Source organism: Aulonocara stuartgranti (genome assembly GCF_965226115.1).
Source record: "Aulonocara stuartgranti genome assembly, chromosome: 1".
Classification (NCBI taxonomy): domain Eukaryota; kingdom Metazoa; phylum Chordata; class Actinopteri; order Cichliformes; family Cichlidae; genus Aulonocara; species Aulonocara stuartgranti.
Genome location: NC_138939.1, coordinates 28,253,621 through 28,279,163, shown reverse-complemented (window position 1 = coordinate 28,279,163; position 25,543 = coordinate 28,253,621). Strand labels below are relative to the sequence as shown.

The following is a 25,543-nucleotide window of genomic DNA, read 5'->3' as shown; positions in this document are numbered from 1 at the left end:
AGCACCAACGCTGCCGTTGCCATCAGCCCTCATTACACTAATAGTGTAAATACAGAAGAATTAAGTTGTATCGCCAAGATTTCAACAATAAAATCTGTATAACTGTAGGGTCTTTACCTTACAATATAAAGCGCCTTTTGCCATTATTGTTGTGATTTGGTGCTATATAAGTAAAACTGAATTAACAAAACCTTGCTTTAAATCTCAGAGCTTTACAGTACAGCTATTCTATTTGTTAAAACTTACCAAAATTACCTCTACTACTTTAAAAATTAGACACTTTTGCACAGTTATTACTAGAAATTTTGGATTAAGGTCTGCTTTTTTCCACACTCACAAGTCACAGGCTGGATAAACTTGCACTGTTTTGTTTCCTACAGGCAACTATAATTTTAGATATATGGATTACTTTGTTAGCTCTGTAAACAAAGTATCTTATTAGAAGGTCCAAAAGCCCATTTAGTTTGTTTTTCCTGAAAATAAATTTGAATACTAACTTAGTAATGACGTGCATTTAAAATCGTTGCTAGAGTGCATTATCTCATATCAGTGGTTCGTTTGTCCTGTCCAAAGAAACTCAGATGAATTTATAGTAGTGTATAGTTATAATACTAAAATACCTAATAACTAGATGGCCCCACATTACCAAGATCAAATGTGTGCCAAAGCTGATGAGGTATTCAACATTCCTGAAGCTTAACCAGTGCACACATGCAAAGTCCAGAGAGACAGACCTGTGCTCCAGACTGATCTTTAATTTTTATGTTTTGGTTTCTTGTAAAAGCCAGTTCACTCCTGTAAGCAAGCAATGATAGTGCAGACTCTCTGTTATGCTTTTCAGTCTCAGGGCATGAGAATTGTATGTTTCTATTCACGCTCACACAGCCTACACAGACACTCTCCATTTCACATCGGGTCAAAGGAGTACATAGCTTCAAAGTAGTTCAGCTTGTTGTTGTTACCGGCATTATGTTTTTTCACTGGAATATTGCACAAGAGAGTTGCAATTGCTCTCACACACACACACACAAATGCAAATGCACACAGGGTCAGAGATAATTGAGCCCTTGGCTTTGGAAAGACAGGCTTAATGCCATCTGGTGCCCAGAGTTCATGCTGAGAAACCGTGAGCTCCACACCTGGGAAACGCTAATGCCTGCAACTGTTGTCGGACCACCAACTGCACACCCACCTGCCTCCACACCAACCGCTTTAACTCATTTCACAAAAATTCATTCAAACACGAGGCCCACATTTTACACATTTAACATCAGTGGTCTGTCGGGTTTAGAGACACTTTGTTATCACGTGTATCTCAGATGAGGATTGTCTTTAGACGACTGTTTTATTTCCCGTTTTCAGCTGTGGAAAAAAAGAGTAAGATTAAGTAGTGGGAGGAAGTCATATCAAAACAAGCCCTGATGCTTTAAGAGAGAGAAAGTGCTGTAGTTTCCACTGCATCATTACCAAAAAAAGAATAAGAAAATAAAATAGAAAAAAAGACTTCTTTTACAATTAGGTACAGTAGGACATATGATTTTGTGTTTCCACCAAAATGCTCTAGATTCAGGGTACTAACACCACTTTCATGTTCAAGAGGGCCAGTTCAGTGACTTGGATTACCCGAGGCAGTACCTAGCATCTAGTTAGCAGCCTAGCTAGCACCCACAGGTCCCTAAACGTGGCCACAAACTTAACACTGCATAACTTTAAACGTTTAACCTATTTGAATGTTTCCTACCAGCCTGTGAACATGTTATCTCTGTGGTTAAGGTGGACATTGAAATATGGAAATCTACAGGGACTGACGTTTGGTGCCAACCTCCATTGGAAAAACGTCAATTTTCTGTACTTTGTGTTGGCATCCTATTTCAGCTCCACATGTTACAGAGCGGTGTACATCCTGGACAGGTTGCAGTCCATCACAGCAGTGACATTATATCACATGAGGACGGTGAGAGTGAACCAGTACAGAAACAAATCCACTGTCTTAAACACATTTCCAGAGATGATTTGTGGGACACCATGAAACCACAACAGTAGGCCTATGCCAAATTCCACTTTGTGGGTTGAAACTGCACAGAGTGCTGACATTTTACTTTTCTTTCAGTTTACTACAGGTTTGAAGCGTCCACCAGCTTTGCAAGCGTACAGCGAATGCTACTTTATAAAGATGGTATAACTATAAACTATTTTCAAGAAAGTTTACTTAAGTTTCTCGATCGAGTTCTTGCCTTTCAGCCTTCCACCGTCTATCTGAAGACAATTATGTGATCTGCTCTTCAAGTGTTATATTGCTGGAATGTTCATGCATTTCAAAGCAGGGAGCACTCTGTAGTGTGTTGCTCAAGGACACACCACATTCAGAACTTCAGAATTAGAGATCAGGAAGTTAAGATGAAAAAAATAAAAAGACAAACAAGGGCAATATGAAAAGAAAGCTGTGAATCCGATTTCTGTCAGAGTGCTTTCAAAAATAACAAGAGCATTGGAAAAAAAAAGCTCTCTGCAGCAAATTGAAAACCAAATAAATTACAGTAAGGAAAGGCGGCAAATAATATTATTCTTTTGATAATGATGGTGAAGTGATTGACACTGAAGTGTGAATCATTGTGGGATCCACAGAAAAATCAGCTTTCCTATTGCACAGAAATGATCCACAACTTTTCACGACTAATCAGTCATTACCTGGTCTGTGACAGTCACAAACCAAAGCCAGTTTAGTTTTGTTGTTGTTTTTTACAACAGCCAGTAACAAGAGGTCATGGGATTTTTACTGCTGGAGATGAATTTCAAGTCGCCGTGAATGAGTCTCTCCCATTGCTCTGCTAAAACACAGGCAGCACTCTTACCCAGAGACAGAGAGAGGGAGGGAGAGAGGAAGAGCGAAAGAGGAAGAGACGGCACTTACAGCATACAGAAAGAGGTAGAGAAAGAGTTTGAGTGGAGAGAGCGTGAAGAGGCTGAGTGTGACAGCACCGAATGAGAGAAGGAAGAGAAGGAGGAGGGACCGAGCGGCAGGGAAAGGGTGGGAGACGCTGAGAGGGGGACGGACTCAGCGAGTGAGGGGAGGGAGCACCAGAGGAGGGGAAAGTAGATGAGAGGGAGAAGTAAAGAGGGAAACTGAGGGAGTCAGGAGAAGAGAGGAGACTAAAAGGAAAGGAGCGCAAAAAAAGGAGGACAGATCAGCAAATAAGCCTAGTAGCATTCCTCTCACAGCTGCAGTGATCCAGGCTGGGAGGGGAACTTTAGCTCACTGGGAGAAATAATAAAAACCAACCAAGAATTTGTGTATATTTTCTCTGAGCTAAGAAACCAGAAGCTACTGTAAAAAAGGAAAGGGAGCAAGAAGAGAGCTTCTGCAGACTCCAAGTGTCCTGCAGGGAAAGATGGATTCAGATTCTGGAGAGCAGAGTGACGGAGACCTCTCTCCAGGTAAGGCCTCAAGACTCTTACAGGTCACCACAGCACTGGTTTCTGGCATGCCCTGCTAACTAGACTTTAAGCAGACCAATCCAGGAGGTCTACAAGCTCTTTCTTCCTTTGTGTTCCAGTAAATTTTCAGCATTTTCCAGCCTTTCTTTACTCTCAACTAAACACATTTAGTGCGTCTCAATCCTCTCTGAACCATTTCTCTCACGCGCTCAGTCTGTTTCTAGCGATCAACAGCTTGCCTGTAAATCTGAACCCTTCTTTAGTGCACCCAAATGTAAGAATCGAGTACAGTATTTAAAGCTTTCAAAGATGTGTGACAGGCAAGCAGCCGTGAGCTCGAATGCATGTACAGTGATGCTGGTGGCTGGCAGAGGCTCCCTGAGTGCGTGGAGGAAAGCCGGCTCAGTCACCACCAGGAACAGGCAAGCTCCGACACGTGCAGCCAGTTTGTTCATCAACACGTCCAGCTACAGAGCGAGCCGGAGAGACCACAGACTCCCCGGATGCTGAAATCAGCTCCTTTTCCTCATGAAGCTCGCTGCTGTTTGCTGGAAGTTAGAAGAAAAAAAAAAAAGATTTATGGTGTCAAAGTACAGGGCAAAGATTTATTGCGCAGAGTTATACATTAAACACACAGGTAGAGGCACAAATGCTCCTTAAAGTGAACTCGCTTATTGGAGATTTCACAGCATCGCATGCACGTGGGCGACTGATTCTGTGGGAGAAAGGAGGGAGATGAAGCATCCTTGTGGAGATATGTTTGAGTTTAGACAGATTGAAATGTGTCTCCAGGCGGGGTTTCTTTGTTTCACAGCAGTGTCAGAATACAGGAACAGTCAAATAGCAGCGAATAAAAGTAAAACTCACGCTGATGCTTGAACTGACTTTATTGCTCTCCTATCGTGGTTTCCTAAAACTAATACTACTAGTAGATCTGCTTTAGGTGTTGGAGGGTTTTATCATTTAATGTTAGATAACGTTGATGGCGTGGGTGTTTGCAGTTTTATTTGAAGTCACAGAGCTCCGTGTGCCTTAATGATGCTCTGCTGAACTCTGGCCATCTGCCTGTCCATCTGGACCATTGTCTGTCTGTCCTCTCATCCATTTGCAAGTGGAGAGGAACCTCAGTGTGAGGGTTAGAGGACTTTATGCATATAATGAGAAAGTGATGACATATTCATATCATCTGCTGACTTCCATAAAAGTCTTTCATATGAAGCGATGCTTTGTGCGTCACAGTTAAGCCAAACCGTAAAGGAAGAGGCTTTATTTCTGTCACTTTGATGTGAAGTGGTCTACAGTGTTTTCCAGAGACTCCAGGTAAAGCATCCTTCAGCATAACATAACCAGGTCTTTGTTACGTCAGAGTAATAAAATCATATAGATTTATCGACCGGACACCAAAAAAACAAAACGTTGTTGCACATGTTGAATCTTCAGGGTGATGCGAGAGCTATATTTTTCCAAAGTCAAGAGAAAAGAAGAGCCTGACTCACACTCATAATGCATCGTGCTTTGTTGCTGTGCTGCAGTGCCTACTCTACCGTGGAAAAATCTGGTTTGGCTCACTTGATAAGGTCAGTGAAAGCTGAGATAACGTATTTGGGAAAACAGGAGTCTTTTGTAACTCTGTTGTACACAAACAAAACCCTTTTCCTTGGATATGTCGGTGAGGGATGTGTGATAAATCTACGCTTTACACATACACATGCATATTTTCAGCAGTGTAAATAGCAAGGTATTATGTTTCAGCTGGCCTTGACCTTTCAACCATCTCCTGTGCCCTTGGGCAGTTAATGGTTGAACTTTTTTTTTTCCAAGAGAGTGATGTTCTAAATTTCTGTGCTGCATTAATTTTACCTCAACGTGCCCTTTCCATGAGCAATTAGTGATAGTTTATTTTCTTCAGTGCCTCTCTGGGCTAACCCAAGAGAACTAGCCTGACATGACCTTGGCACAGGTCATGTCAGGATTGTGCATTCAAGTAATATCTGTGTGTGTTTCTAACATGCAAACTCATAAATAAAACCACATAAAGATAATATCATGACTGAACTATGAGTAGCTTTCTAGTAGTTTGAGCCATGGAAACACTGTTGGAAGGTGGCTGCTAGTAAACAGATAGACAGATAAGTTTGTTACTACCCCCAGGAGAGAGCTGTTTGGTCACCTATCTATAAATCAAACTCAAAATAGTGGCCTTGTGATCCCATGTGTTTTGTGTTTTATATTTATGCCAGGAACAAGAAAATAGTGTACAGGAAGGAGAAAGGTGAGGAAAGCCTGCTAGTTAATTTAGGCAGCAGGACTCACCGCAAGCAGTACATGGTGAAGGTGTAGCTACCAGGGCTGTGTGTGCCTTTGCACACTGCTTACCCGAAAACGACGCTGCTGCTCCTGCTGCTTGGTGCCACCACAGTCACCGCTGCTGTCAGCATTTTAAAGAAACACCTCCACCTAGGCACCCACCTGTAGGTCCTTAGCTTTCCAAAGGCAGTAAAGCAGAAAACTACTCCAGCTGGAGGGGGGTGTAGCACACGCTACAATATGTAATTGACTGTGGCTGACTTAGATTTGGCTACGTCATTATATATCATCACTCTATGGAAGGTTAGCTGTGAAAAGGTGCTGTTTCTCTTTGTATTAGCTTCTTACACACAATATAATAGCATTCCTCAGCTTTCTTAATGATTCACTTTCCAATGTTGCACATTATCAGATGGGTTAGCCTAAGTTAGCAAAATTTAGAAAGCCTTAAATGATATTTGATATTTTACTTTTAAGTGAAAACATGCTTTAGACCTGCTGCTTAATGCTTTTACCATTCTTCCCAGTGATGGCGCCTCACGTCTTGAGCCTGAATCCCATTTTGTCTCCTTAAAGACTCAGTTTTTCCACCCTGATAAACTTGTATGTTTTTTAACCCGTACGTAGGGCATCCCACCTCAGCTTTTAGGCTCTTTTTTGCCAACTACATCTATAAATCTATGATTTCTGTGGGCTTAAATAATAATCTGTCTCCATGCTTTCTTATGGGAAGCAAGAAGATTTATGCAGCACATTTTTTGCGTTTACTCATAACACACTCCATGTGATAATTTATGGAAATATTTTAAATAAATAGGCTTAAACTTTTTTTTTCATTAAAAAAGTAAAAGTTTCACACTATTTAAAGTGTCGCAAAAACATTCTCGAAGATTTTCAGGACGCTTACATGAAGCAAATTTAAATAAGTTCTGCTGAGGAAGATATTTTCTAACATGGGAGAGTTAGGACAGAGCTTCATTACAAAAACTAATATTGTGCTTCATTGTGTTTTTCTGGCTTTGCTACAGCGTTCTGCACACAGAGCACACAGAGCTGTGCTGCAACGACTCTGAAAAAAGGCCATAAAAAACCCAGCTCAAACAGAAAGGATCATATTTTCTTACCCATAATCATCCAGTCATGCACTGAGCATGCCTCTGACCATACCAATATCCACAAACTGATTCACCCAGTCATCCTGTCCCTCCTTTCTGTGGTGGAGCGGGGATGACCACACCTAATTATGAGTCAAAGCAAAGCTGACTGTCAGTACACCTGTTCTCCTGTGTATGTTGCACAATAGGTGCAAAATAGAGGCTAGAAATTTCACTAAACTGTAATGCTTCAGGGCTTTCAGACACTCCTGTTTTCCACTTTGAATTATTTTTTTATATATCACTATATTATATTAAATTACATTACTGTGGCATTATGTTTAGCTATTAACCACGTTCTGTTTTTGGATGATTTATCCTGGTGATGTGATTCTCTCTAACACCATAACTCCATCAGCCCTGTATAGATCTATTTCCAGACATTTGTGTTTACCTTCAAATTCACAGGAAAAGCAGACTTGTTGAAAAGGGGAGCTTTTTGGCTGTTGTAACAACAGCTGTGATATCCATAGGGGCGTGAGGGCCGTTTCTGTGCTTCTATTAAAAACACAAAACTGCAGATGTTGTCTGATGACACAACTGAAATGCGATATTGGGCCAGTAGATTATCCCCGCCATTCATTCACATGTTTGCGCATCAACAAACCTGCTTTATTTTTCCTGTTAACCGCCACTATTCCAAGCTTCTACAAACACTTGAGCTATCTCCGACACATCAGAGCAGACCAGATGCACTCGGCAATGAGAGAAAGGCTTCTGCCTCATGATTGCCATGTTGGCAGACTTGCCACATGCTTTGCACATGTGAGCCAGCCCTGGATACACTGCAACACTCCCAAAGATACGCACAGACATACTGAAAAAAAAGCCTGCGCTCTTCTCGCTCATATCCTTGGTCTCCCAGCACGTGCATCCCTAAACTCTGCATTTAATCTGGCCCACAGATGGAGAGTGCTCACTGCACTACACCCAGCCCTCTGTACACACGCGCATACACACAAACACCCACACTCAAGACACCAGGAGCTGGTTCTGGAAAATTGTAACACGAACTGAGAGAAAAAAAAACACAGGAGCGAAGCCGTAAGTGGAAAAGACGACTCAGGAGAAAATAGTTTTTCCTACAACTGAAGCAAAAGACAAAAAAAAAAACCCTTTGGTCACTATCTGTGTGTGAGTGCACTTCCTCTGTATGCACATGCATGCATGCATGCACTGACACAATAATACCGTGGCATTTCACGGTGTTTGTAGGACATTTGGAAAGAGGATTGTCTCCCCACGGCTGAGCCATTACTGAAACACGGAGTCAGACCGCAGAGGCACTCTGACAGACATTCTGGTCAAAGGCCTCATAGACACACATTCATAAGGAGGAGATGGCTGCGGTTTCACAGGAGGGCCATTCGAAGCAAAGCAAACAGTCAGTAGTGGCGCCTGAAGTGAGAGACGATCTCTTTGGGGAGAGCAGTATGCATTAAATGAAGGCTGGACTGGTGTTTGAGAACCACTGAGCCTGTGCAGATGCCGCCTCTGTGAAGGAGCGTGTGTTGGTTTATTTTCTCACTCGCGTTGACCTAAAATCACAATCTCTGATAGAAAGTGTTCTTTACCTTTACTTTGTGGTTACAAGAGTTTTCTACATTAGTGCCAATAGAACATGATGTCTGGGATTTTCTGACAAAAAAACTAACAAAAAAACCCAAAACTTAACATGCAGATGGTAAAAAGCTAAATACACTTTTCCTCTCTCTCCCACTCCAAAAAAAAAAAAAAAGATAGAAAACAATGTGGAGTGGGAGGCAATTACACACACAGCTTTTCACACTTAACTCTAGGAGAACTGAACAAACTGTGCTGATTATAGCATTATAGAGTTGTGGTAGGGAAAAGCACCCGTGTTCATCATATTTCATAACAGTTTAACAGTGTGTCATGTTGATCCTGCTTTCAGAAAACCTTTAAAAACTATTTCTAGTGAGATAGGAGACAGCCGCGCAGACAGAAGTAGCCCTGGCAGCTATGTTGTGGGCGTAGACATTTCACGAGCCTTAATGGTAGCTAAAACTTTACTCTGTGTTATCCCTGGAGGCTGGGATTCGAATTAACTCATGGAATGATTCGGTTTAGGCTCGTAATAAGGAGTCGAAAGAAAAATGCAGTCAATAAAAGTCAGTTAGAAACATACGAATGTGAGAAAGAGAGGGAGCGTTGTGAGTCTGCGTGAACCACAGTTATTTCCTGGTCATTAGTTAGTGGTGTGTTGGCAGCCAGGACGGCAGAGGCCCTTTGGCTTCACACTAATGCGCGTCGTGCGCAGAGAGGGAGGGCCCGCAAGGTCAAAGCTCAAAGCATATGCAGTTTCATCACTTCAATCAAAGCAGGAGCAATCTGAAAACTTGAAATCCTGATCTTAATATTCTTTTCTTGACTATTTATGACTCTGTAATAGTTTATTATTATTGATGCTTTATTTCATCTGTCCTCTGGCTGTCCTGTCAGTAGAATGTGTGTGAATATTAGATAGAAAGAGCATTAAAAAAAATCCCCCCTGTGAAGGGGTGTTAATGGGTCAATGAGACAAGTTGTGTAAAGTGCTTTGAGTGCTCAGATAGAGTAGAAAAGCGCTACATAAGAACCAGTCCATTTACAAATTGTCAGAGTCAGTGTTCACAGCATGTCGAGCTGGTCATGTTTGAATCTTGGGCTTGCATTCGCTAAAGGCCGCTAATTGAAGTGGACAGCATACGTCACAATTTTCCAAATTACAAACATCCCTGCGAGGTGACAAAATCAGTGAGGTCATCACATTTTACCAGCAAGTACAGGAAAAGCCTGTGAATAGAAGGATACTGGAGGCCTAGCAGAATTATGTAGTGTTTTTGTAATGAAGAGAGAATAACTGGGAAGGGGGGGGCCTAAGCACTGTATAACGGCAGTGACAGACTGAGCTCCTCTGTGAGTGAATCGAAGCTTCTCAGTGCCTCATTTTTATTTTATTTTTTTTACGTGAACTCGAAGTGAGTGAACTAGTAAACAAACCAGGAGGCCAAAGTTCTGGGAAGGGGGGAATTTGGGTGGGCTGTCATGGTCTGGATGATTTTGCATGCGAGTATCTGTGTGTGCGCGCATCTTCTCGAGCACCCGTGTGTCCCTTTGTGAACAATGCCACGGCATGCTGAGACTTGGCCGAGGTCTATGAGAGGAGCGACTCACCCAGGGCCGGAAAACGCTTACTTCCTCGACACTGTAGATGCGCTGAGAAATGGAGAGAGGAGCAGATGAGAAAGACACAAGAGCTTCGTGTGTGTGTGTGTGTGTGTGTGTGTGTGTGTGTGTGTGTGTGTGTGTGTGTGTGTGTGTGTGTGTGTGTGTGTGTGAGACAAAGACACTGCAGCCAGTTCTTAACACAGCTGTACATGGTAGAAGGTGGAAAAGAGAATGAGAGGGGGAGAGGTGTTGTTTCTTTTTTTTGTTTAGCTGTTTTTGGTGTTGTGCGCGGCTGTGTCTGACGTTAAGGGATTTTGACAGGAGTTAGGCAGTCAAACTGTGGACATATGATCTCACCTCTTTTTCTTCAACACCCCCGCCTCCTCCATCCTTGCTTCCATCACTCCTCCACACTCCTTTATTTAAGTGACCTGACACATCTGCAGACGGTATAGATTGCTGCGACAGTCTATTTGTTTTGATTTTCTTCTTTCATCCGCAATAATTCAGAGCATTTCTCAAGCAAAGATAGTCAATTTTTCTCTCTTTTTTCGACCATCTTTACCTTAGACTGAAAGGCCTGAAAGGTGCATTCCTCTTTTTCTTGCCCTTTGATTCTGTAAAAGGCATAACTTCTTTATTTTAGACGGAAAATGGGAAACTGGGTAACAGAGAGGCTGAATACATCATACTCCCCTGTATTTTATTAGGCCTCAGCCCCACAGTCTATCATTATAGTTAACGCACAAGCCCGCACACACACATTTGTAGCCAGCTGTCGCTGTCAGATTATTCGGTGCACAGAAGCAAATTTGTCATTTCGTTGCGTAGAAATGTGGAGTCTTTTTCTCCATTCAGTCAACATCATCATAATGAGATTTGTCAGCTGGTGATGGTGGCTGAGTACTTTTCCACAGAGGTTACCAGAAAAGGGAAGTGGAGAGGGGAGACAGCCTGCAGTTCCCATACCCAGCTAGCCAGATACCCAGTTCACTGTGGTCTGGTGCTTTACTGTAGTTAAACAATGGCACAAACATGGAAACCATAGCTGGTGGAGAAATTTGCTTTGCAGCAGAGGAAAGGTCAAATGGTTGCAATCTCACAGGACCCCGCAGTCCACGCTGGGTCCTAACAGGATGTCTTGGATGCCACTTCTGATCCTCAGCGGACCAGGAGCTCCTTTGGTCTTCATAACAAGGAGTGACTGTGATGAAAGCCAAGGGCAGAGTAGAAGGTGGGGGTCAAATAGCTGCTATCTCTCACCCTCCCTCTTTTGGGCCACCCATTTTTTTGGGGGGTTTTTTGTGACAGGACATCAAGCGGCGCATTAATCATCTTCTGCAAATGCTTCATTTCGCCCAATCTCTTTGGTTCAGCTCTACAGGGACGTGGCCATTAAAACTAAGAGACAGAGAGAGACAAAGAAAGAGATGAAGAATGGAGCATTAAATAAGGCTGCACGGCTGCCAAAGGCAATCTGTTCTTGTGTCCCTCATGAATCAGAGAGCCCTCCTAAGTGCTTTTCCCTGGACCCTTCATCACAGTGGACATTTAAACCAGTCCCAGGATAAACACACTTATAGTCTCAAACTCTGTTGCAAGCCTCTTCATTACAGCTACATTAACATCAGTCCACCCCCCACCCCCCCTTCCACCCCCTTTTATTTAGAAATGGCCTTTAAAGCTTTTCCTGGTTGATATTCATCCATTATGCTGTGAGTAACGCTGAGTGAAACCATTTCTGAATAACGCACAGAGGACTCCTAACTTCAGAGGCCAATTAGCTTCTATTTTCCAGCTTCATTAAGAGCGTTTTTATGCCTCGTTTCTTTTTTTTTCATTCCACAATTTCCTTTGACTTAAAACTATTTGATTGCAAAGCCACCAAAGAAAAAGTCTGAGAATGGTTTATTTTTAAGCTCCTCAGAGCACAAAATAATTTGATAATGACCTCACCGATCTTATAGTTTCTGTATGCTCTGAAACAAACTATTGATCCAACCTGCTGTTCAGCCACACTGAAGGAAAAACGTGGTTTTTTTTCTTTTTCTGTAGCTGTACAACTGAATATACAAAATGCTTTGGAGCACACACACTAAAAATATAATAATCATGCACATATGCAGCGTGACGTCAGCTGAATTTTCTTTTCTAACATAAATATATCACAAAGCAGCTGTGATTCAGCGGTTTCTGATTATTGATTATTTTCCTGCAGCACTTGAAATGCGATAAAATGAGATTCCTATTTCATCTCCCCACCCTTCCACACATATATTATATATATATGTTAAGCCTGAGGCAGCAAGATCCCTTCCAATACAGAAGCCAACACAGATCAGTGATACCAGACATGATATTTATTAGGTCAGAATTAGCATGACAAACATTAGCTTGCATGGAGGTGGGTCGGCTTGCAGGGGCAGAAGCAACTGTGTGAGCAGGCTAAAGCCAGTTTTTATAAAGTGCACCCCACGTGTTATCTGTTGAGCCATCAGATGAGCTGTTATGAGTCGCTGTACGGGCATACCAGGCTGAGCTTGATTCCATGACCTGCCTCGGCTAATGCTAAATGCTCAGATACTGGCTCACACTCATACGCTGTTATCTGCACTGAGAATATATGCTGATCATCAAGTTGAGTCAAAATCAATCCATCAAAGGAAAGCACATAATAAGTGTGCTGTGGCATCAGACCATATATTTTTACTTTTGTTAATACAGGCTGACTGAATATGTACTTATCAGAAATCACACACTGCAGGCTATATTTATTAATATTGCAGGCTCGGTGAAAACAGTCACAGGATCAGTTTGTTTGCTTTCTTAGTCAGTTCTCCAATTTGTGATGTTTCCATCACATGCACTGACCTTTATCTCACTAGTACTCGTGTGTAACCTTTGTGGTGATGCAGTCACTTTTGTGCCTCGTATTATCCATAGCATCCATAAAAAGCGGAGACAGGTAACATCTGCACAAAGCATTAACAAAGAGCAGCTTTTCATTTGTCTTGTTTGTCATATTTTTGCACAATGTTAGCAGTATTAAAAGCCTAAATCCGGACGTATTTTTTGCCATTACGCTCATTAAAGCGTGAGCTGTAACCTACAGCATACCCTTCGGTTTCAGCCACACACACTACATTTATACTTTAAGCTCCATAACCCTACTTTGCACAAATGAAAGTCATTAAAGTATTAAAGCTGAGTTATTTATTAACCATAAACTTCTGAATGCCACTCTACATCCTGAGCAGCTGTTAAAGGCACAGGGACTGACCTCTTTCAGCACCAGACTGCCCTTTGGAAACTGGCTCAGAGTCAGATTTTACATGTCATGAATAATGCACATCATTGTGCTTCACTCCACTGAATCGCACTGTTTTTCTCTCTGTGCAGAAATCATAGCTTTCTCAAGTTTTATCAGATGAGAAACAAACACATACATTGCAACAGACAGAGTGTGCAGGGGCGCTATGTTTGAGTCATCTTCTGAGGAGCGTTGTGGGAGTCCAAAAAACGCCTATGCAGAGACTTTTGCAGGTCCAGGGCGAGTGGAGGAGGAACATGAAATGACAAAAATTGGTTCCCATTCGACAACTCCTTCCTTATGTACAAAGGCATCGTGATGTGTCTTTATGCAGCCGTTATCTACACGGCAGTATATTAGTGCAACAGCGAGTCTGACAAACAGCAGCTCAACAAGTCAGAAGCCTCGAGACTGACAGTGGAAAATAAATATGTCCCTCCTCCAGCTCCTCTGTCAAGGTACCAGCTGGCACAGTCCACCGGCCTCTTGGGCTCGCTTAACATCAACCCTGTAGGCTATTAAAACCCCCTTTAAGATCACTGAATGACCCACTCCTTTGTTTTCCTAAAGCCTTGTAAATGCAGCCAGAGAGAGTCTCACTGCAAATCCTTATTGGGAACCAAAAGCAAACGAAAAGGCCAAGGCAAAAGAAGTGGAAGTCAAGCTGCCACCCTTGTTTACTTCTGCTGCGTGAGGAGCGTTCTCCCTGACATTTTCCTGGTATTGATACATCGTTGGTGCCTTTTTTGTGCTCCGAAATGGCATCGCTGATGGATGGCAGACTTTATTACCGAAGGCTTTCCCCAGATATTTTACAGCAGAAAGAAATGATGTAACTTTTTCCAGTGAAATTCATTTTATTTATGTGCATTTGTCACATAAATAGAAAATAGAAACCATATACAGCTACTATATGTCATATATGTGAATCATCATATATAGCACAGTAATGTGCAATTGGTCTTATAATGTGTCCAGGGAGCATATGAGTCGTTTAGATGTGGTAGCTAGGAATGTGTGTGTCAGTCTCTTTCCATCTAGCTGTAAAGCTATCATCACCCCAGTTAATTAGTGGTCAAAGTTGGTCTGCACATATACATCTTTTAGTTGTTACATTCCATTCCATTTTTATTTGTTGGCATTCAGAGTGCAGTCTATCAAATTTGGGCTTTTTTCCCCTTCTCAGTATTTTATATATGCTACGTAAACCCATTCTGTAGACAGTTTTTGTGATATTGGTCATAAAAAAATGCATCCACATTTTCATTCATCACATGTATCTTACTCCTGAAATCCAGACACCTTCCTATATCCTTTCTCAGATATTGGTTGATCCGATTGCGTTTGGCACCATATGCCACTGATATTGCTTTGCTATTTGATTAACTTTGAATCTCACTGAACAGGCTTGGTCTTTCCTGCAGGCACATATTTGAAGAGGAAAGTTTGAACACTTAGATTCTGCACAGTAACTCAGTTTCTCTGTGATTCTCATCATCCTTAAAAGGAGGCATCTAAATCCATAAAATACATCATCGTGTCATCCGTGCAAGGGCTAATTCTATGATCCCTGTTCCTTACAGCTACTCCCCTCAGCTCCCCGTCCTGGCAGATAGCTTGGGCCAGTGGTTTGATATAAATAGGACTAACAAAACATTCCCATCTCCTTCCTGTTTGTAACACATATCTCTGATAAGGAGCCACTTACCTTTACCTTTGCAATATGATCCTGATACATTGCTTTGATGCAACATTATATATTCAGTAAAACCAGATGTTTTATATAAAAAGAATCTCAATTAATTCTGACACTGGTCAGTAGCTGTCTTATAAAAAAAAAGTCATATAAAGTAAAATTTGACTTTGTGCAACTCCTGCAGAAGTCCATTTTTATATAACACATGAGGCAAAAGGGTATTTACACTGTACTTCTGTTCTCCTATAAAGAAAATACCTGAAAAGGAAAAATGTCTGGAAAATTATTGCACTTGCAGAGTGCCAAGAATGTCCTGGAAACCACTCATTTCAAAGAGGCATACAATACATAGCTGCTGGTGAATAGAAAATTGGTTGCAGATGGAAAGTCACCGTATACCAGGAGGTTTTTGGTGATGCTGTAAACAGGCAACAAGGAAGCTTTGCAGAGCTAAACTGTGTTTTTGTTTGCTTTGGACCTTTTTTGCATCTCAGAGCTAGGTTGTGTGTCAGTAGTATTTACTGTTTGCAACAGGTGCTATACACACATTTATATAGTGCTTTTCCGGTGTTATTTACATATATATACACACACACACACACACACACACACACACACACATACAGGACTTTATTCTATGTTATCTAATTGAAATTCATCTATTTCTCTGAATGTTTTTCATTCCTATTCTTTTGCTTTTTTGTTGTCACATGTTCATCATATGCTGATATCCATCTTCACTGGAAATAATTTGTATGCTCACCTGTGTCTGTTGCATAAACACTAAGTCATGTGCTGTTAGTGTATCAGTGGCTAGCTGGCTTTAAAAAAAAAAAAAAAAAAACCTGCACCTGTGCTGAGAATGTGACCTGGTTTGTTGTCGTTAGTAACCCCGCACGGGGATGCGCTTATCAAGTATTATGTTTCCTTGTGTGAGCGGGTCTGTGCGCCTGTATCACTCACGTTGTGGGTACATTAATGTCACGTTATAGAGCCCTGCCTGCCTTTTAAGCACAAAAAGCAAGTACTCCGTGCATCAGTTATCGCAGTTTAGACCAAAGACGAAGTTAATGTTGGGGTTAGAAAAATAGTTTAGTAAGGCTAAGACCCCAAGGAAATGATTTTAGGTCATTATAATGTTTTTGGAAGAGGAAATAGAATTATTGTGTGTGTGTGAGTGTGCATGTAGTCACCTGACAGGATCAAGATCCTGAGTATTCAGAAACTCTGAATGTTTCAGACTAATAACACTCTAATGGCTGCACCAAATGACTCATAGCTCTCTGAAAACAGTCCAGACAATATAAAAAAAAGCAAAACTACTAAGACAGCTCCACTTAGGAAGCCTTTATTTAGAACAACCTCTTTCCCTTTAGGTCAGTTACATCTTCGATTATGTCTGTAAACAGGAAGTATTTCTTCAGATTGTCATGAAGCTTTTTTTCCTGGTCAAAGGACAGACACAAAATATACACGTACTGTATCCAGACTCACACAGAGCCGCCTCATATTTGTGTGTTCCACACTTCCGGATGTAAAGTGCCTCCAGTGTTGACTCGGTAAAGGCCAGCCAGCTATTGTCAGTCTTAGTTGCTGGCTCTGCTAATGGCTCATTCTTCTGATTAGTCTGGAACAAGACCAACACAAGCCTTTTCCATCCCCACCGCCTCACAGCTGGGTGTGCTACAGAAAATGTCCAGATTAGCAAATCTTGCATCCAGTGTTGAGCTTTAGCACGTTACACAAATAGAAGCAGCTCACTTTTCATCCAAAGAAAACATATATTTTCTTGGATTGTCAGCATTCAATGAGCAGTGATTCCCTTTAAAGTGGGACAGTTTAAAGAATGCAACAGCTGAAACAAAGTTGACTGCACATTTTTATAAGAATGCACTGTTTGGTATTAACCATCCTTTCACTATTGCTGACTCATTCCTAGTCTGTATAATGTCTGCTTATTATATCCTCACGCTGGAGCAGCATCTCAATCCATCACTCCAGCCTCCTTCATTTAAAAAGCTTCAGGGTCAGTATGGAGAGAAGGACTAACTCATGCTCATTATATATGGACATATCTGTTCACTAGAGCCAGTGGCTCCATAGTGTGGTGGTTTAAACATGTGCTTAACAAGCAAAAGATTGCCCACTTGGTCCTGAGAGGATACACAGATCCCTTAGGGGTTGCACCAGGAAGGCGATCTGTCATAAAAATCTGCAGAATTAAATATTACAGCGCTACCTGCTGCAGTCACCTCTTCCTCGGACTGCCCGAAAGCAGCTAGCTGTTTGCAAGAGCCATGACATTTGCCCTTTTCAGGTTGTGAAACATAAGGCTACAGCTTCACTTCACACAGGGACCGTTAAACTGACAAATAAATATTTTTCCATCTCGGTTGCTTGATGTAAGTGTCTCTGGCTGCAATCAAAATAATTTCGTCCAGATGGATCTTTTTTTTTTTTTTCACTCCAACACCTTGAGCAGGGCAGGTTTGGCCGGTCTCCATGATCCACAGTGGATGTATATTCTGATGCAGTGCAGCTGAAACTGTTGACTCAGGCCTCGGAAAACACCAGGCGGAACAAAGAGAGACTGTCTAGTCAACAGCCGTGGCCAGAGAGCAGCAAGCACCTTACTAATCCTGATGTTAAAAGTAAACTTCACCAGCTCCCAAAACATGCTTATGTAACCTCTCTGATGGGCTTCTGCGACTGGCCCCGCGTTAGCGGTTTAGCTCCGCTCCCTGTTTGTGTTCAGCAGCAAATTCAGAGCAACCGCTTTGCTTAGTAAAAACTTTTACAGCAGAGAGTGATGCAAAGGAAATAATGAGCAGGTAGGAGAAGAAGTGCCAGTGCTGGAGAAAGTTAGCATGCAGTTTTTTTTCTGGCCATGTCTCCTCTGACAGCTTGCACTATTCCTTAACTTATTCTGACACTGTGGTTCATGCATGTCACTCAGCACAGCCTCTGGGTGACAGGCTGTACGTGTGTGTGTGTGTGTGTGTGTGTGTGTGTGTGTGTGTGTGTGTGTGTGTGTGTGTGTGTGTGTGAGAAAGAGAGAGAGAGAGAAGGAAAGCTTGGACTTCTCACTGTCTTCTTGTTCACTCCCATAATGATCCACCCTCACTTACTCTCTATGTGCTAAAATCTCCAGTCAGTATCTGAACCACCCACCTCCTTTACCAGCACTCTGACTCACACCTCAAGCGGCCTCATGTCCAGTCTTCTCAGTAATTTCCCCCCGCCCCTTCCACCACACTCCTTCATTTTTGCTTACATTCTTCATCACTGCGGGATGCGCAACCAGACTTGAGACAGGAGTCAAGGCGAGTGAGTCGATAGCCACCTGCTGTTGCTCAAAAAAGAGGCTCCAGCCTGCGTGTTGAGGAGTGGCAGGAGAATAATTAGTCTGCTTTTAGCTCTGCAGAGAAAAAAAAGAAAAGAAAAAAGAAAGTGAGAAAGTGTCCAGTCAATTCCAGCTCAATAAATCTTTTGGCATAATCACAGCAGATGTTTTTTTTTATTTTTGTTTGCATCTTTTTTTTAATTTAATTTAGAAATGGAGTCACTCGCACATACTGGTGGGATCCAAATCCAAGTCGCCCGCACCGCCATCGGTCTGACAAGGCCGGCTTTATGGAGCAAGCTGTCACCTTTATCAGTGTGCCAGGGTTTCAGAAATCTATCCAGTTGGGTTTCTGAATATCAGAGGCTCGCTGGAACAAAGAGCTGCTTCAGAGGAACAGGAAATGACTGTGACAAAGAGAGTCTGTTGATGAGAGGCACAGACACAGATCTGCCTAATCACAACCAGTCATATGTATATTATGGTGTGACTATTCAAATATCATGGAAACTATCGTGCAGCTGCTCAAATGTTTGTGTCCATGATACTCAGTTATTTCCTAGGTGGTTTCTTGGAAGTCTTTTAAGTGGGTTGTTTATGAAGTTGTTGGAGTTCTATTGTCGCTTGTCTGTGGCCTCTATGGTAAAGAGAGGGTAGATGGCCATCTTTAATAAATGGAAAATGTAGCAGCCCTTTTTTTTTGACAAGCAAATGTTTAGGAATTTTGCTCTGTACACACAGTGTGGTCCCACCACAAGCAAGGAAAACGACATACAGTACATTTATCAGTAGGAAAAGCTGTGAAACTTGTGAAAGCACAGTGAAAAGTCAAAAAATTAATGTCCTGCTTTACAGGCCCATCCAACTGGTCTGATTGGAGTCCTCGCCTCTTCTGGCCCCCAGGCCTTATGTTTGACACCCCTGCTTTAACACCCATAAAGCAAAGCAGCTGTGATTTTTATGATAAGTGACTTTTTTAGGCTTTACTCTCACCACACTCCTCTTTAGTTATTGTTTCAATATTGTAGTCCATCTTAGGTTAAAAGCTTAGGTAAACCTGCTGTTAGCTGTGCAGCACCAAACAGCAGGCAAACATACTGGAAAGCAACGTGGAGCATTTAGCTGCTAACAAGCCATGTGTTTCCCCGAGCAAATGGTAGGAAGCAAACGGCAATATTAAATTTGCTAAATTGCCAGAAACCAATCTTGACGTTGTCCCACAAACAACTGTTAGTTTACCAGCACCTCCATACTGTCAGGTTTATGTGGGGATAATTCATCAAAGCTATGTTCACAGCTTATTTATGCCACGCCAAACTGGACAAAAAAAGAAAAGAAAATCGGGACATATCAATCCATCATGAAATATTGCACGCTTCCAAAATCTGAAAGAGTAGGATATATGCCATGCGACTCACTTCCTCGGAGACCACAAGTGAAACGAGTGTTTTCATAGTAATTACAGTCAGGATGACACACTTATCCCTGTTCCCAGTAAAAATCTGCCTTCGTGCTGAACTGAACTCATAGAAATACCAGAAATATTGACACCTCGTGATTTAAATAGCACTGGGAACTTCTGTGTCCTCATGCTCACCCACCACACGTTTGTCAAATGCACAATAGGTCTCGCCCCCGCTCTTCTGAGGCTCTACAAAGAAGAGGTGAAAAGAGACATCAGATTTTTTTTTTTTTTAATGCGATGGGGGAAAGGACTGTAGACAAAGACATCTGCTGTTAAATGTCATGGTGGGCTAATTATATATACATGAAATGTCATTTAGCTGCAGACCAACACAGGAAATGTCACTTCTGTACATTCACATGAAATGCCACTGATTAGGTTTTCCCAATTGTTGCCCACCCCACCCCCACTTCCCCCAAATTCAAACACCTCCTTTGTATTGAAATAACAAACAACCGGATGATGTGACAATGCTGTGAATTCTAAACAGTCACATACAGGAGCTGTGTGCTTAAATAAAATTATAATGACAACTAAGCAGGTGTTCCTCTTCGAATATGGGCTCATCTGTTGCTCTGCGCTAAGCCCACTGGGCAATGGCACACTCATCCTCACTTTTTTTACCCTCTCTCTCCCACTCTGGACGTAGATGTGGAGGAGGGAGCGGTTGACAACGTGCCCAGGGAACAGGGGGTGGGGTGGGGGGTAGTGAAGCCTCTTTGCTTGGCTTTAATCATAATAGGAGTTATCTGGTGTGTAATTTGAAGCTGGGTGGCACCTAAATAAAACCCCTTTCCATCCTCCCACTCCTCACATTCACACACAGACACGTGTTTGGCTGCTCGCATTGCTTCATGAGGACACAAGGAGCCTTTGATGTTCGCTCTGAGATAAACTGTGGCTGCAACAGGACGCAGACTAACAAATGTGATCAATCTGGACTTGTAAAAGGAAAGTGTGTGAAAAGGAATCTTATCTATCTTCAGCTGTTTGAAGTTTTCCAGGGAAGACAGTCATTCCTCCCATAGCCAGCTCGCTAAACCACTGCCAGCTCCAGGAAAGCCACCGCCCTGCTGCAGAATGTAGATGCATCTCAATTTATCCCTCGTTCACTTCTTCAGACTGTCGTCTGTACCTTTTTTTTTGCCCATGACACAAAATACAATCTTGTTTATAAAAAAAAAACAGAGTCGTATATCTGAATAGACTGATTTATTCGACTTGACCTTTCATCCCAAGAGGAACTTTCAGCATTGCCATGTCATCATATCTACTCACATAAAACTGTTACCAGTTTTCTTGTAACAAAAAAAGGAAAAATAAAACCTACGAAATTTCTGCAGTGTCGTGTCATGAAACGAGCAACTTGCAAAAGCCCGCTCGTCCAGATGGATTTCAGCTGTTATGTACATGTAAACATGTAAGAGTGTGTAAACAATGACTAATGTGTGCATCATTTATTTATTTTATTTCTCTTTCATCTCCCACCTTCCCACCTGGTCATGGCAGATGACCGCCCCTCCCTTAGCCTAGTTCTCCTGGAGGTTTCTTCCTGTCAAAAGGGAGTTTTTCCTTCCCACTGTCGCACACTGCATCTTCATAAGAGGTCTTTTGATTTTCAGAATATTGATGTTGATGTGTTAAGGAATAAACATATATTCTTAGTGCTTATTTGCTGATTATATTGTTTTATGTATTTTAATAAGAGAGGGCCAACTTTGAGTGTAAACTAGGCTGACAGGAAACTGCATTTGCAGAGCATATGAGGTACAGACAGAAAGTGAAACTAAGCAGAGTGTTCGAAACTTAGAGTGTGTGACGTGCTACAGAAGTATATAAACAACCATGCGGCTATTGCTGCTTTCAGACCTGAGCTTGTGTGTTCGTGTAAAATAAAGATAATTTTTTGAGTTAGACCACTTTGAGCCTTGAGTTTTTCTTGGCCGCCAAAAGAATACAAAGAACTGAATTTAATAGCTGTTATCCTATATTCTAAAGAGCTTTGAGTCGACTCTTGTTGTGATTTTGCGCAACAAATATTTCTCACCTCTGAAAGGTGCAGCACACATTAAAGTTTTTAACTCATTTGTAAACCTTCTTATTTTGGATTGGTCATCACGAAGTGCAATATATGCTGCAGATTAAACTCACATGTCTTTTCTTTTCTTCTCCTTTTCGTTTCTCTTCCTTCAGGGCAGGAGAGCTTCAACTCCCGTTCCCTGGCTCTGCAGGCCCAGAAGAAGATCCTGAGTAAGATGGCCACCATGGTGGTGGCTAACATGCTGACGGATGATACCAGCAGTGAGATCTTGGACGAGCTCTACAAGGCGAGTCGGGAGTTCACCAAGAGCAAGAAGGAGGCCCACAAGATCATCAAGGACGTCATCAAGATTGCTCTGAAGATTGGCATCTTATACCGTAACCACCAGTTCAGCCCAGATGAGCTGGACACAGTGGAGCGCTTCAAGAAGAAGATGAACCAGGCAGCCATGACGGCGGTGTCGTTCTACGAGGTGGAGTACACCTTTGACCGGAATATTCTGTCAGAGCTTCTGCTAGAGTGCAGGGACCTGCTTCACGCCTTGGTCGAGCAGCACCTGACCGCACGTTCACATGCCCGCATCGATCACGTTTTCAACCATTTTGCCCACGGGGAGTTCCTGGCCGAGCTGTACGGAGACGGAGAGGAGTACAGACTCTCTCTGAGGAAGATCTGCAATGGCATCAACAAACTGCTGGACGAAGGAACGCTTTAACCTCTTGCACTTGACCCCTTTCACCTCAAGCTCTTTCTCCCTTTGCTCCTTTGTATGTCCTTTTCACTTGACTGCCACATCCTCTTATTGCTCTCGTCTTCCTGTTTCTTCCGCATCGATTTCCACGGAGGTTGTTGTAACATCCTGCTGTTATGATTCAATGAGGGATTTTTTTTTTTGGACTGTCTTTACACTCAGTGGAATCCTTTCTGCACGCTAAGACAGCCTGTTTCACATTGTATGCATTTTACATCCTCTTTGTGTGCAAAAGTGTACTGTACCAATGGCCAAAAAAAACTTGCAGTAGGTATATTTGGATATGGAAGATAATCAGTTGTAGTAATCAGTCTTTCTATGTGTGGTTGCATGTGTGCGTGTATGAGAGGATGGCTGCGTGTGCTTGTATGGGATCCGCTTGAATAACGTTGTGTAGTGTTTGTACATAAGACCAATAATGACCTGGTATGTATTATGTATCTGTGTCAATCTTCTCAACAAGGGTGTAACACGTGTTCTTTATTAAAGATTTCTTTAAATCATTATTTTGCATTTTTTCCTGACAACAAAAGCTCCACATGGGCTGGGAAAGCTTTTAGGAAACAAGAGTTTGTTCCTTCGTGTTGGCAGTCATAACGCTAATTTTCTCCCGTGACTCATGTTGTAGTCAACTGAAAAAGGAAAACAATGATTTGCTTAATTGCTAACCAGTTACTCTCTTTTAAACTAGAATAGGTCTTTTAAGGGGAAGTATATGGGGGGACTTTCTTGTCCATTTGACCCAGATGCATGCCAGACATAAATCTGCACATGTTTTGAAATGTCCAGAGAATTCAGTGATTTGTTATTTCTGGTTCATTAGATGCCCTCTGCCTCTGTTCTGCTCCCCAGGCCAGGAAAACATATTACTGGTGGTTTGGTGTGACTCCAGCAGCGTAACTCTGGCAGCCAGTAGAGAAGAAGTCCAGTTTTATGTCTGTGTTCTCTTACAGAAAACACAGAACAAGAAGACCACCCACCCAATGTTCACCCGTTTGCACTCACTCTCAGTCAGATCCAGACGTCGAAATACTCATGCAGCTATTGTTACTGGATACTTAATTTCATGTCATTCACCATAAACTTCCATTACATCTATAAATCTTTGTTCTTCTGATTCCCGACCATTGCACAAAACCTCCAGCTGTTTCCAGATTCTTAAATCAAACAGTCTGGATATGAGACCGGGAAAAAAAAGTGGACGCATAATTTATAATGTTGACTAGTTTGAATTAAAGAACTGCTACAGGAAAAAAAAGACCGCACACACGTACGCGCACGTGCGCCTCTCCTCTACTTTTTTGTGGATTTCCTTCCATTGGCCATAGAGGCCGATTTATAATAATCAGTCATCTCATGTAACTCTCTGTTACTGATTTTCGTTTTAATTCTCAAAATATCTAACTTGTCCTTTAACCTAATTCAAACTTTATCTTAAACTTTATGTAGATCCTGTGGTCAAGACGGACCCGGCTGTAACTGGGTCAGTCTTGACTTTCGACTGACTTTCGGCCTCTTGTGTGGGTCAAGCTTTAAAACATTGAATCTGACATTTCCCAGAATGCCACCAAAATGGTCTTTTCTTTGAACCCGAACCGCCTCCAATGAATTCATATAAACATCTAGGAAAAATGAAGTTTGTAATGCAGTCCCCAAACCCAGGGCAAAAAAAAAAAAAACCCTTGTAAAGTCATTTCTCAGACTTTGATAAAAACCTTCCAGAACCACAGACATACTACTAACTGCCTCAGAAGAGCACTTGTGTTAAATTATCTAATATGCAGAAGAACAGTAAATGTAAGCAAAACCTCAAAACTAATGAGATATTCTCTCGTTAGAAGGTTAGAAGTTCAAGAAGGACACACATACACAAAACAGAGGAGAAAACACAGAAAGCTCGGTGATGTAAAACGCCCTGCGGCTTAATGAACTTCCTGAGCGCCGTCTTCAAAGGATCAGAGGGTGAAGAAGTCAGCAGCATTATATCTTGTCAGCTGGTTATAAAGAGACCCCACAGCTGATAATTCCACTGGAAATTCACATTTTCGATCTCCACTGAAAAACATATGACCCTTCAAAATGTTTATGAGGAACACATACAGCACATGCAGTGACATTTCACCCACAATTACCTTCCATTAGCAGAGATTGCTTCAGGTTTTCGGTGCCTTTTTCTGTCCGCTCTTGTCGGTCCTCCCCAGCACTCCTGTGGATGGAAGGAAAGCGTAGACCTCTAGTGGTGAAATAACTTCTTACACATGTTAGTACTTTTGCTAAATGCGAGGGCTGCCAGTTACAAAAAGCAGTGCAGCTAATCATCTGTCAAAGCTTTTACTCAAATGGGACAAAGAAATCCCTATTTACACATGTCACAGATGGGAAAGGGAATTAAAAAATTATATTTGAGACATGCAACCAGTTGTTTGTCCCACATAACCACAGGGGGGGGGGTTCTCTTAAAAATAAAAAAAAGAAAGAAAGAAAGGAAGAAAGAAAGAAAGAAAGAAAAGATAAATGAAGTGTTTCCCTGACAGTCTGTCTGAAGGAGGCTGTAAATAGATGACATATCAAAAGCAGTGCCTCCGTGGATTGGATTGAGCTGAACTGACTTTGAAGTCTCAACAGTTTCCCCCTGAGTCTTACATGAGCAGAGACTTCATGTCTTTCCATCTATTTTGTTCTCCAGAGAATGCCTCTGTTCAGGCCCTCACAAAAGAGAGTCAGATGGCATTTGCAAACAGAGGAAAAAGACAAATAAATACCATTGCCTCTAGTAGGAGCTTTGCTAGTTTTGCTAGTTTTAACTTTCTCTGCCTTGCTGTCCTTGTGATTAGTTTAAGCTGTTTCTTGTTAATCAGGGGTTTCCAGTT

At 42.0% G+C, this 25,543-nt stretch overlaps 1 protein-coding gene across 1 annotated transcript; it reads left to right on the top strand.

Moving 5' to 3' along the window:
* The first annotated feature begins 3,070 nt into the window (after window positions 1-3,070).
* Window positions 3,071-23,176, top strand: tnfaip8l3 (tumor necrosis factor, alpha-induced protein 8-like 3). The gene is made up of 2 exons (XM_082524821.1): window positions 3,071-3,435; window positions 22,075-23,176. The coding sequence occupies exons 1-2, from the start codon at window positions 3,390-3,392 to the stop codon at window positions 22,635-22,637; spliced, it is 609 nt and encodes a 202-aa protein (XP_082380947.1). The 5' UTR covers window positions 3,071-3,389; the 3' UTR covers window positions 22,638-23,176.
* The last annotated feature ends 2,367 nt before the right edge of the window (window positions 23,177-25,543 follow it).